Source organism: Natator depressus, chromosome 6, assembly GCF_965152275.1.
Source record: "Natator depressus isolate rNatDep1 chromosome 6, rNatDep2.hap1, whole genome shotgun sequence".
Classification (NCBI taxonomy): domain Eukaryota; kingdom Metazoa; phylum Chordata; order Testudines; family Cheloniidae; genus Natator; species Natator depressus.
The window spans coordinates 74,559,116-74,572,113 of NC_134239.1; the positions used below are offsets into that span (position 1 = coordinate 74,559,116).

The 12,998-nt window shown below is 40.7% G+C and overlaps 1 protein-coding gene across 1 annotated transcript in view; it reads right to left on the reverse strand.

Annotated features, from left to right (window-relative positions):
• Positions 1-12,998, reverse strand: part of RYR3 (ryanodine receptor 3) — a 577,606-nt gene that overhangs the window by 429,875 nt on the left and 134,733 nt on the right. The window contains exons 8-10 of the mRNA XM_074955741.1: positions 11,004-11,116; positions 10,634-10,733; positions 299-392 (exon numbers count right to left, since the gene is read on the reverse strand). Coding sequence (XP_074811842.1) covers positions 299-392; positions 10,634-10,733; positions 11,004-11,116 — 307 coding nt within the window. The remainder of the gene's footprint in view (positions 1-298; positions 393-10,633; positions 10,734-11,003; positions 11,117-12,998) is intronic.

A 12,998-nucleotide genomic window follows, 5' to 3' on the forward strand; every position in this document is an offset into this window, starting at 1 on the left:
TTCTCTCCACACTGAACAAAATTCTGCCATTATTTACACCAGTGCAACACCGCTAACCTTAGTGAGATTGCAAGGGTATTCTGGAGGTCAGAGTTTGCTCCACTGTCAGAACCAGGCATTTGGAAATTGTATAAAAGTTCCGCATGTTTGTGCATGCACACACACACTTTATATATATTTTATAGCTTTATATTTCCTCACACAAAGAAAATGTCAGGGAATTTTTTTCTCAGCAAGTGAAGCTGCACTTTGATTTTCAGGGAAAAAAGAAAGTGTATAAAAATCCATGTTCACTCACTTCTGCTGTGAATCACTCTGGTCTGTAGATGGGATTGTCAAACACTCATCATGGCCATGAAAAAAACGTACTACATGCCCACCAAGTAGAAATCCTGGAGAAGAATCATATTACCTAATTAACTTGTGGAAACATTGATAAAAGCAATAACATTTGTGAAGTTCACAGTTGTAAAACCTGGATTTAGTCAGTATTTTATCAGCAGTGAAATTAAATAAGTACAAACAACAATTTGTATTACATCAAATGTAGTACTTTAGTATGATATTGTTTTCAACCAAAAAAAGTCTGCATTGAAAATGAAGATGAAAAGAAAATAAGTATCCCAAACACTTAAGAGCTAAATTAGGATTCAGAGATAGGCAAGTGGAAATTAAAGCTTCCATAATTACTATTGTTTTGAGAGTGGCATTTTGAAGCAAAAGCATAGTCAAATGCATACTACTATAGTTTTGAGATAGAAGTGAGTTTTCTAAATTATTGAAATGTTAAATGTCTACAGTACAAAATGTCTTGATAAGTGAAACTATCAGCCCGTTTTGACATTTATAATTTGTGTCAAAATCAAAACTGCATAGCAATAGAAGGTGATTGGAGCAGAGAAAAACACTTAGCTATTCTGTAGATTTAGATTTTAATGGAGGCTATCTTTCCCACCCATTTAACACAAAGACTTCAGGTCAAATGTAGGCCGTTTGCTGCACAGCACAAAAGAAGAAACATGATTAATCAACATCTTACTGTGAACTGTTCTAACCTCACCAGTCAAATCTGTGCTTTTTAGTTTATTTAAAAGAACACACATGTAAAAGTGGGGGAAAAGTTAGAGCAGCAGTTCTCAAACTGTGGGTTGGGACCCCAAAGTGGGTTGCGACCCTGTTTTAATGGGGTCGCCACAGCTGGTGTAAGACTTGCTGGGGCCCAGGCTTGGGGCCGAAGCTGAAGCCTGAGCTCCACCACTCAGGGCTGAAGCCCTCACTAGCGGGGCTCAGATTACAGGTCCCCCACCTGGGTCTGTAATCCTTTGGCTTCGGCTTTGCCCCCCTCTCCTGGCGTGATGGGGCTCGAGCTTTGTCTTTGCCCCACCCCCTGCCCAGGGCAGCGGTACTCGGGCAGGCTCAGACTTTGGTAACCCCTCCTGCGGTTGTGTAGTAACTTTTGTTGTCAGAAGGGGGTTGTGGTTCAATGAAGTTGAGAACTCCTGGGTTAGAGAAACAACCTAGATAATGTGTACCTACATACTGTGGTGACTAATGCAACACAGATTAAACAAACTATATAACACAGTAATTGACAATATGGCTTAAAGCAGTGGTTCTCAAACTTAGCCACCCGAGGACCCGATTTTGATTAAAAAATTTTGGGGGCCCCCAAGTCCCCCCGTTGGTCCCCAGGCCCCACCTGCACTCCACTCTTTCCCCCAAGTCCTCACCCCTGCCCTACCTTTTCCTGCTCACTCTCCCCCACCCTCACTCACTTTCACCAGGCTGGGGCAGGGGATTGGGGTACAGGAGGGGGTGCACGGTACAGGCTCTGGGAGGGAGTTTGGGTGTGGGAGGGGTTGAGGGTTGTAGGCTCCAGCCAGGCGGCGGTTACCTCGGGCAGCTCCCGAAAGCGACGGGCACATCTCTCACTCTTAGCGGACAGAGACCCGCTGCCCCTCACCTTAGAGGCTGCAGGGGCCTGCCGACCGCTTCCAGGAGTGGTACGGAGACAGGGCAGGTAGGGAGCCTGCCTTTGCCTGGCTGCACCGCCGGACTTTTAGTCCCTAAAATCTCCCGGTTTGGCTTCAGTAGCCTCCAGGAGATAGAGAGCGGGGAGGAGTTGACCATCGGGGTCCGCAGACCCCCTTGAGTGCCCTCGGAGACCCCCAGAGGTCCACAGACCCCAGTTTGAGAAACACTGGCTTAAAGTAAATTATCCATTCGTCAGTGAATAGATGTAGTAAAGCCAGGCTGTAATAGGGAGAAAAGGCAGTTCTCCCGGTATTTATGATCCCACCAGATTCAGGAAGCATTGGAAATCTCAGAGACAAGTTACCAGACTTCCAGCCCAGTTTTACAGATCCAGGAGAATGAATAAGTTAACTGGAGTTTTGCCTACCCAATATGAACTAAATGTTCTAAATATTTTGGGGTCTAATCATTCATCTTTTAAAACTATTCCCAGAAGTAAATCTAAAGCTATACATTTAGCTACATATGCAGAATAACAAGCCCTAGAGAAAATACACACTTGATCAACCACACAAAACCCACTTTATGCTAACATGTAGGGCTGGAAGGGACCTCAAGAAGTCATCAAGTCCAGCCCCCTGCACTGAGGCAGGACCTAGTAAACCTAGACCATCCCTGATAGGCATTTGTACAACACGTTCTTAAAAACTTGCAGTGATGGGGATTCCACAGCCCCCCTAGAAGCCTATTCCAGAGCTTAACTGCCCATAGAGTTAGAATGTTTTTCCTAATATCTAACCTACATCTCACTTATTGCAGATTAAGCCCGTTGCTACTTGTCCTACCCTGGGTGGATGTCGAGAACAACTGATCGCTGTCCTCTTTATAACAACCCTTAATATATTTGAAGACTGTTTTCAGATCCACCTTCAGTATTCTTTTCTTAAAACTAAACATGCACAGTTTTTTAAAATCTTTTTTAATTTTTAAATCTTTCCTCACAGGTCAATGATAAACACTTTATCATTTTGTTGCTCTCCTCCGGACTCACTACAATTCGCCCACATCTTTCCTAAAGTGTGGTGCCCAGAACTGGACAGAAGTACTCCAGCTGTGGCCCACCACTGCTGAACAGAGCAGGACAACTTCCTCCTGTCTTACATACAACACTTCTGTTAATGCACCCCAGAATAATACTTGCCTTTTTTGGAACTGCATCACATAGCTGACTTACATTTAATTTGTGATCCACTATAACCTACAGATCCTTTTCAGCAGTACTACCACCTACCCAGTTATTCCCCATTTTCTAGTTGTGCATTTGATTTTTCCTTCTTAAGGGAAGTACTTTGCACTTGTCCCACTAGATATGTCCTCCCAGTTTGACAGTGAATCGCTAATATCTACTCTGAGAATGATCTTTTAACAAGTTTTACACCCACCTTCCAGTAATTTCATCTATGCCATGTCCCTTGTTTGTTTATGAGAATTTCAATTGGGGCAGTGTCAAAAGCCTTACTAAAATCAAGATATAATCACATCTACTGCTTCCCCCCATCCACTAGGCTAGTCATACTGTCAGAGAAGGAAATTAGGTTGGTTTGGCATGTTCTTGACAAATCCAAGCTGGTTATTTCTTATAAACCTATTGCTTAATAATTTGTTCCAGTATCTTTCCAGGTAACAAAGTTAGGTTGACTCGTCTTTTTGTTCCCCTTTTTAACCACAGGCACAGTTTGCCCTTCTCCAGTCCTCTCAGGCCGCATGAGTTTTCAGATAATTTGTAATGGTGCCAAGATTGTTTCAGCTAGTTCCGTAAGTACCCTAGGGTGAATTTCATCAGGCCCTGCTGATGTGAATACATTTAACTTATCTAAATATTCTTTAACCTGTTTTCCCCTTTTTGCCTCTGTTCCTTCCTTCTTGTTAATACTGTGTTGAGTATCTGGTTAACATTCGCATTTTTAGCAAACCTTAAGCAAAATAGGCATTAAACACCTCAGCCTTCTTGATGTCATTAACTATTAGCTATCCTTCCCCGCTATGCAGAAGATCTACACTTTCCTTCATCTTTCTCTTGCTCCTAACATATTAAAGAATCTCTTCTTATTGCCTTTTATGTCCTTTGCTAGGCGTAACTTATTCTGTACCTTAGCCTTTCTGATTTTGTCCCTACATGATTGTGCTATTCTTCTGTACTCATTCTTAGCCATTCATCCTTGTTTCCATACTTAGTAGAACTCTTTTTTGATTTTCAGGTCATTAAAATGATCCTGATGGAGCCACACTGACCCTCTTATTATTCTTCCTATCTTTTCTTTGCATTGGGATAGTTTGCAGTTTTGCCTTTAATCCTGTCTCCTTGAGAAACTGCCAGTATTCCGGAACTCTTTTTATCCCTTAGATTGTCTTCCTATGGGACCTTACCTACCAGTTCTCTGAGTTTGCTAAAGTCTGCTTTTGTGAAGTCCATTTTCCTTATTTTGCTGCTTTTACTCCTTCCTTTTTTTTGGAATCATGAAATCTATCATTGCATGCACAGGTGCCAACTTTCATTGGCACCGGTAGGTGCTCGGCTGCCCCCCCCCCACTTCAGGCCCGCCCCCACCCCCACACCGACTCCACCCCCTCCCTGCCCCTATTGGATCCCTCCCCAAATCTGCACTCCGGCCCCACCTCTTCCCCCAGCGAGCCACATTCCTCCTCCTCTCCACTCCCTCCCAGCGCTTGCCACGCAAAACAGCTGTTTCATGGCACAAGTGCTGGGAGGGAGAGGGGAGAAGCAGGACACGGCGGCGTACTCAGGGGAGGAGGTAGAGGCGGAGGTGAGCTGGAGCTGGGGGCTGGGTCTCTGAGCTGCCCGTGGGTACAGAGCACCCACCAATTTTTCCCCGTGGGTGCTCCAGCCCTGGAGCATCCACGGAGTTGGCACTTATGATTGCATGGTCATGTTTACCCAAATTGCCTTCAACCTTCCGATTTGCAACCAATTCCTCCCTGCTGGTCAGATTCAAGTCTAAACTGGCTTGCCTGCTGGTTCCTTCCTCCACTTTGCAAAACAAAAAGTTGTTCCCAATACATTCCAGGAACTTATTGGAAATTTTGTGTTTTGCCATTTTGTAACAGATGTCTGGGTAGTTTAAGGCAATTACTACCAGGTCTTATGTTTTCAACATTTCTATGTTCTAGAGATGCCTCATCCACCTCCTACTCCTGATTTGGTGGTCATCTATTATAGACCCCTTAAATGACACCACTCTTATGTTTCCCCCTCTTTCATCTTTATTCAGAAACTTTCAATTGGTCTGCCTCTCATCACCTTCTGGACCTCAGAATAAGTGTACATATTCTTGATGTATAATGCAACACCTCCTCCTTTCTTCCTGCCTGTCCTTCTTGGACAAGCTATACTCCTTATAGCAGTCATGAGATTTATCCCACTGAGTCTGTATCACACCAATTAAGACACAATTTATCTTATATACTAATAGTTTCAGTTCGTCCAGTTTATCCCCATACACCTTATGGCACTCTCAATAGTGTCTGCACCAGGGGAGTTCTCTCTGGACAGATGAGAGGCTTTTAGGGTTCCTAAAAGCAGCTCTAGCCTTTTTACCTAGCATAAAGAAGCCAAAGAGACCCCATATTTTTGCGTGTAAGATGAGTAGGCATTTGCAGATCCCTGTTGCATCAGGATTTGAAAGGATATCTTTGTAAGAAGAATCAATAAGAAAACTCTGGAACACCAGAAAGAAAGCCTTGAATAACTTGATAGTACTGACCCAAAGGTAGATTGATGCTACATATGATATATTGACTTCCATATGTAAATGGCCAAGTTTTAAAAATGTGACCTCTGTTTAAGTAGGTGCACCTGCTTGCATGTACATTTTTCTAACAATACAGATAGACAGGTACTATAGGCTTGCTGTATATATGCACCCACATATGCAAATGATAGAAACCCAAATTTTCAAATAGGTGAGTGTAAAAGTGCATAATTAAATAACTGGATACATCGGAGGTTTACACAAGCATAAAGATATTTGCATGTGTAATCCAGATTTCCATACTACACTGAGGTATTAACAAGCCTGATTTATGCTCATACAGAAATATATGCAGTTTTGTGAACAAAAGATAAACCTCTGGCCAGAATTTCTCATACTTAGAGATGCAGGTGGTTGTGCTTGAAAAACTAATGGACAAAGGTGCATACAGAAATAATTGAAGCCACTTTTGGAAATCTGGCCCACATATTCTGATATCAAGTATACTCTTTTCCAAAATACTGGAAAATAACCTTTTTGATAGAAAAATGTTGCTATAAAATTAACAGTACTAATAATATTCTAATAAAGCACTAACTGGGCCATTGAAAGTTAATGGCATATTTTATAATTAGTCCACAACATCCTTACACATAAAGCTTGATTTTATGAGATTATTTCCATTCACTTTTTTTTTAATACATCCTCTCACTGCAAAACAGACTCTCTCTAATAGGCATTGAAACATTCACAAGTTAGTCATAATTCTTCTTGCATCACTACAAATAGACAAAACTCTATCAAAATATTTTCAGTATTTAAGAGTAATGCACAGTTCATCCTCTGGAAATGTTAATCACTTAATTTATTTTTAAAATTAGTATATTCAGTGTTCGTCATCTTGATGAAACACTGACAAAAGAAAGTTGTGTCCCATTGTGAGTCTCATCTCTAGTAATTAGATATCTTATATTTTAAATATATTCTACATACACAGAACTTTGATAGGAGATGTGGTGTTACAATTTTTCTACATACCTATAGCAATATTTTGAAAATAAGGGTAGTCTTGCCAAAAAGCACTTGTGTTTGAGGGTTTTATGCTAATTCCAAAATTTGGGTCCAAAAGGTGACACAGAATGTAAAACCTTGAGGACATTTGGTACCAATGAAAGTGAAGCACTGGCTTGAATGAAGCATAATACAGATAGGCACGCTGCTTAAAATTCTCCCATCAACCTAGCTATCACCTCTCAGGAAGGTAGAGTACCTATCTCCATGGGAGAACACCTCTCATCAGTGTAGGTAGCATCTTCACTGAAGTGCTACTGTGGTGCAGTTGCATCGCTGCAGCATTTTAAGTGTAGACATGCCCAATATCTTCTTACGTGTCCTGTCACTTCTCTAAACTAAAGAACATAAAAATGAATTCATCTTTCCTGAAATTTCTGTGCTATCCATTTTGCACTTTTGTCCTTCACTTTTAAGTTTGTTGAAAAATTCACTTTTCTCTGTGTCATTCAAACTTGCAATCTTTGGTTTATCTTTCATTCCCCCAATTCCTTTTCCTGTCATACCTAGGCTCTCCAAAAGTTGCTGCTGCTGCGTCTTAAAATCTTTCTATCGTAGCCCTTCCTTTTTCCTTACTGCCAAAAACATAGTTCACTGGGTGCTTCTTTCTTACCTACACGACCCTAACATCTTTCCACCCAGTTTCCCTTTCCAATTATGTTTTTCTGCATAATTAAGGTTAATTACCTGTAACCAGCATTCTCTGAGATAAGCCTCTTCATAGTCCCACTTGTTGGACCAAGGCAACTGCACCACAAGCTTTTGGAAAGCACCACCCATTGGGGGCACTTGCCCCTCCTGGAGGGTTCCAAAGGTATAAAAGAGGTGATTGGCCCCAACTGACCCACAGTTCTTCCACTAATTCAGGAATTCCTAACCTGAGACTCCTAAAAAGTGGGGAGCACAATTACCAGGGTCTCATCTCAAAGAACTACAGTTACTTCATTTCTTCTTCAAGAGGCTTCTGTATATTCCCACCCTTTCAGCCAGCAGAACAAAGCCTAGGAAGGGAGGCTGAGTTCTTCTAGATAAACAAGAACAGCAGGTATGCCAAGGAAGCATCATCTCTGGATGCCAGGTCAAGAGTGAATAGAGGTGAATGAACTTCTTGCTCTCCCAAAGCATGTCTTAATGCGGGGAATTTTTTTTTTGCTGAAAACACATGTACAGCTGCAGTTTCAGTCTGTATGGTGTGATGAAGACAGTGTGAGGGCTTGTCTTCAATGCTGCCTTTGTCCTGGATGAAGACTTACATTTCCAGGAGGCTGAAGCTGTCAGGTCATGATAACTGTGAAACATAGTGCATTTTACATGGACAACCTTTGGACCATTATGGATGGACTCATTATGACATACCAGGGCACAATACAGCGTAGTGGGGTCTGTGTCATCCCTGCCTGCAACCGTGGGTGCCTTACAATGCTTTGCTGTAGTAGCTCCCAGCTGGGACGCTCACAAACAGTCTTACAGCATGTAAGCCGCACCGAGTGTCTGTGTGTAACTGCAGCCTGCCAGCCAGCCACACCCTGGTTTTCCCCAGCATTGGTTATATCAGGGTGACCCCAACACATATATTTCTGGGGAACATCTGGGACTGGGTATGTCCTGTATGGCCCAGCCCTCTACTGGACAGTAGGATGTGGAGAAACTGGAAAGGATCCAGAGGCAAGTGACAAAGATGACAAAGAAATGGAATGCAAGCCATATGAGCAAAGGCTGAAGGAACTGGATATATTTTGTTTGGAAAAGAGATTAAAGGGGGACATGATAGCTGTCTTCAAATACTTGAAAGTCTGCCATAAAAAGATGGGGAAAAGTTGTTCTCTCTTGTTACAGAGGGCAGGACAAGAGATAATGGGTTCAAACTATAGCATAGCAGATTTAGATTGAATCTCAGGAAAAACTTCTGAATTGTAAGAACAGTAGGACAATGGAACAGACTGCTTAAGAAGTTGTGGAAGCTCCTTCACTGGAGGCTTGCAGAATGAGGCTGGAAAATCATCTGAACTGGATGGTTTAGACCCAAAAAATCCTGCATCTTGGCAGGGGGTTAGACTAGATGACCCTTGCGGTCCCTTCTATTCTTCTGGTTCTGGAAGTCTATGATTTAATGAAATGACAACGAACAATCTGAGTACACTGTGTGAGATACCAGCTCACTGTCCCTTCGGTGGTTAGAAGGAACTGAGGAGAGGTTGGGCCACTCCTCCTTTTATACCCTTGGAATCATCCAGGACAGCAGGGGGTGGGGGGTGAGAAGCCTCAACAGACACTGCTTTCTAGAAGGTTCCAGAAGCTCGTGGTGCATAAGCTTGATCCCACAGACAAGAACATACAGAGGCCACTCAAAGAAGAAAATTAAATTTCAGCGTTACTTTTAAGGCTCTACACAACTCTGCCCCTGCCTAAATCCTTCTTCAGCTCTGCCATCTTCCTAGCTAAATAACTATTTCTCAAACTTAATTCAATCCCATGTCCTCAATCCCAGCTGCCTTTTTGCCACCTCTGACTCGCTCCTCAAATCTTCCCCTTCCTCCTGCCTTCACTTCTCTCCTCTACTTTCTTGATCACCATGGACAACACTGCCATCCTGCCTGTCACTCAGGCCCATAACCCAGACATCATCTGCAATTTGAACCTCTCTCTCAGTCCTCCCATCTAGATTATGTCTAAATCTTGCCAATTTTTGCAGCATATCGTCTCTAAAATATGGCCTTCCCTATCCATCCACAAAACTAAACCTCTCACTCCAGATGCTCATCATCTTGCAACATCGTTTTCTCTGACCTTGTTATATGCAAGCATACACCATTCAGATCCATCCATAATGCTGCTGCAACTGCAAAGATAATTTTCTTAGCCTACTGCTTTCACCACATCAGCCCTCTCTTTGCATCCCTCCTTCTCTGTTGCAACAAACATAAGATTCTTGTCTTCTTTTTCAACATCTTTCATGGCCTATCATCTGTTATTCAGTATCAAGAAGTTGACTTCTGCCTCCAATCAGCTCATGATGCCAGCCTCCATCACCTACCTGTTAAATTTTCCAAACAAGTCAGCACCTTAATGCTTCCTTCCATGCTGCCCTTCATGCTTGGGATGAGCTCCGCATAAACATCTCAAATCTACCTCATTATTCTCCTTCAAAAATCCCTCCTTAAAACCCTCTTTTGCCATGACACCTACAAAAAACTTTGACAATGGTTAGGCCACTGGTGTACTGAGACCACTGCCTACCATCCTGACCAACACCTCGTTGATTCCCTGTACTCCCCCATTGGCCTGTCTGTAACCATCTGTTGTTTCTTGTTGGTTTATACTTTGATAGTAAGCTTGATAGGGTGGGGAACATCTTTTTGTTCTAGGTTTACACAACACCTAGCACAATGTGGTCTTGGTTCATAACTAGGGCTCCTAGGCACTATGGTAATACAAATAAATAAATTAAATCAATCAATTAATAATAATAAATCTTTTCTCTCATTGATCCCTATCACACCTCCTTTGCTCTGCATATTCATCACATCTTGTTACTCTATTTGTCTTCTCTCACTCAACCCTTCGTGCTTTGTACACCTACAATTACATCAACGATTTTACTTCTTACCAATGAGTTTAACTGTTGTGCTATCCACACTTCCCCTCTTGCCCATCAGTCATCCTTCCTTTCTCTGTTACACTTATTTTCTATGTTTGTGTAATTTAAACTATTACATTCATTGGGTTAGGAACTGTCTTTTTTATTTTTAGACTCTGTAAAGTGCCATGAAAAGTTATATAATAAATATTCACTTTTAACAATGTTTAACATGACAAACCTTCTTCAGTGCTACTTCCTGAGCATGTAGGATGGACGTTCCAGAGTGTTTGCATAAAGGAGGCATCCACCTGAACATTTCCATTTGACATGGAGAGATGCTGTAACAGAGAGAAAGCCATACCCCGGAGAGAGAATCATTAAAAGGATTTGCTATTAAATCTATTTCGATAAAATATTCTTTTCTCAAACAGTGTTCAAAGATAAATATTTTGTTGAAAACTTTCAATATCTCAGAAGTCTTTATACAATTTCTTGAAATCAGACACTTGTTTCACATCATACTATTATCCAAATCTATTCAATGTTAATAGTAGTAGCTTAGAACAGGACAATCAGAAGAAGAGAATTTCTAAGGTGAACGCCCTTACCAGATATCTTTCAGAGGACACACTGACCAGGATAAGATCATCGCCAATTCGAACTTTTTCTCCTTCTGACCTCTGTTTCGAAGCAGGATGTATTGTCCACCAGCATGCCTCACCTACAATATACAGAGATGCTTATGCCAATTATTTAGTATATAATAAATAATATATCATTCTAAGATATGTAAATATCTTAAAAAGCTACCTGTAAACTAACATACAGTAAAGACTTACCATTTTTATAAGGATAATATTGGCCTTATATACCCACTAGTTTTTCTCTTTTCTGACAATTCACACCTCCCATTTCCCCCAGTATTGTCAGTCAAGCCACAATGAACCTGATACTGTAATTGAACAACACCCCCCACAACCTCTGAGGGTCACCAAACTTGCAGTTCAGAACCTGCCTCCTCTATGCTTGCGACAACCAGTGAGCTACTGGTTCATTTCCTACACCAGAGTTAACTATTATCAGCCTTTCATGCCTTCCCTTGCCTGTTGTCCCACCTTCCACACACCCCTACCTTATTTTATCATTTTAACTGTGAGCTATATGCCCACTATAAAATTAAATTATACTCTATTTTAAAATGATGTCTACTACCTTACAACACTGCTATGTTACAAAAGTAGAAACTATGGACCAATTGAATGGACTCTGCTGGTAGACCCTACCTGCCCAGGAGAGCAAAGTTTAAAAGTGACCACTCTAGAGCTCTTTTTCCACATGCCTTGTAACATTCTGGTTTATTTTGACACAAATAAAACTCCCAGGGAAATTATTCAGCTTGTCCCATGTTTTCACACCCATTAATGCCTGCTCATGGAGAGGTTGTGAGCCAGTGAAAAGTGGGAAGGAATTATACACAAGTGGAAGAGTTGGCCAAACATTAAGAGGGCAAAGAGCTGTTTCATTATCTAAGGCAATATATTCTTAAGAGTTGTTTTTCTCCTAACATTTACTCCTCACTTTAAATCATAATTTTGTCATTGCAAAGTTATGTATGAATTCTACAGAAATAATTATGGAGATTATGACATTACATAAGAGAAGAAGATGGACTCCAAGGAAACAAATATTCTGGGTTTTTCTGTGGTAATATTCTTAATAGGGCTGTCAATTAATCACAGTTAACTCACGTGATTAACTTAAAAAAATTAACTGCGATTACAAAAATTAATCGCGATTAATCGCACTGTTAAACAATAGAATACCAATTGAAATGTAGTAAATATTTTTGGATGTTTTTCTACATTTTCAAATATATTGATTTCTATTACAATACAGAATACAAAGTGTACAGTGCTCACTTTATATTATTTTTTATTACAAATATCTGCACTGTAAAAAACAAAAGAGCTCTGTATTCTGTGTTGCAGTTGAAATAAATATATTTGAAAATGTAGAAAACATCCAAAAATATTTAAATAAATGGTATTCTATTATTGTTTAATTGTGTGATTAATTGCACAAGTAATTTTTTTAATCACTTGACAGCCCTAATTCTTAATAAAGAACAAAGGGAAATAAACTCAATTTATAGGAGACATACAAGCAATTGATTCCAAATAGAATGTGTTTCTATAAAGTGTCAGTCAATTGTTTTTAAATATGCAGTGGCTTGAGATTTAGTACATGCAAAGTAATAGCCCTCTTTTCTGCTGAGATGATTCCACGGTACAGTTTAATAGAAAAAAGGCATATTTACTCATGAAACGCAGATTGGTTCAAAAGCACAAAGACGTTATCAAAATTCCTAACACATAAAAGCTCCTGTAAAGACTTATTTTACTTATTTTTTTAATGTGACGTTTGTGAAAAGCCCCTTTTTGTACATTTACAATAAGACAAAACACCAAGATAAAGCTGACCCTGCAACTAGCAAGCAAATATATATTACAGAGCCCAGGGGGAACATGGGACACCATTCAGAGTAACTCTGAAAGGGACCACAAAAATACCAGGATTGATTTTCACAGGAGCTTATTATCAAA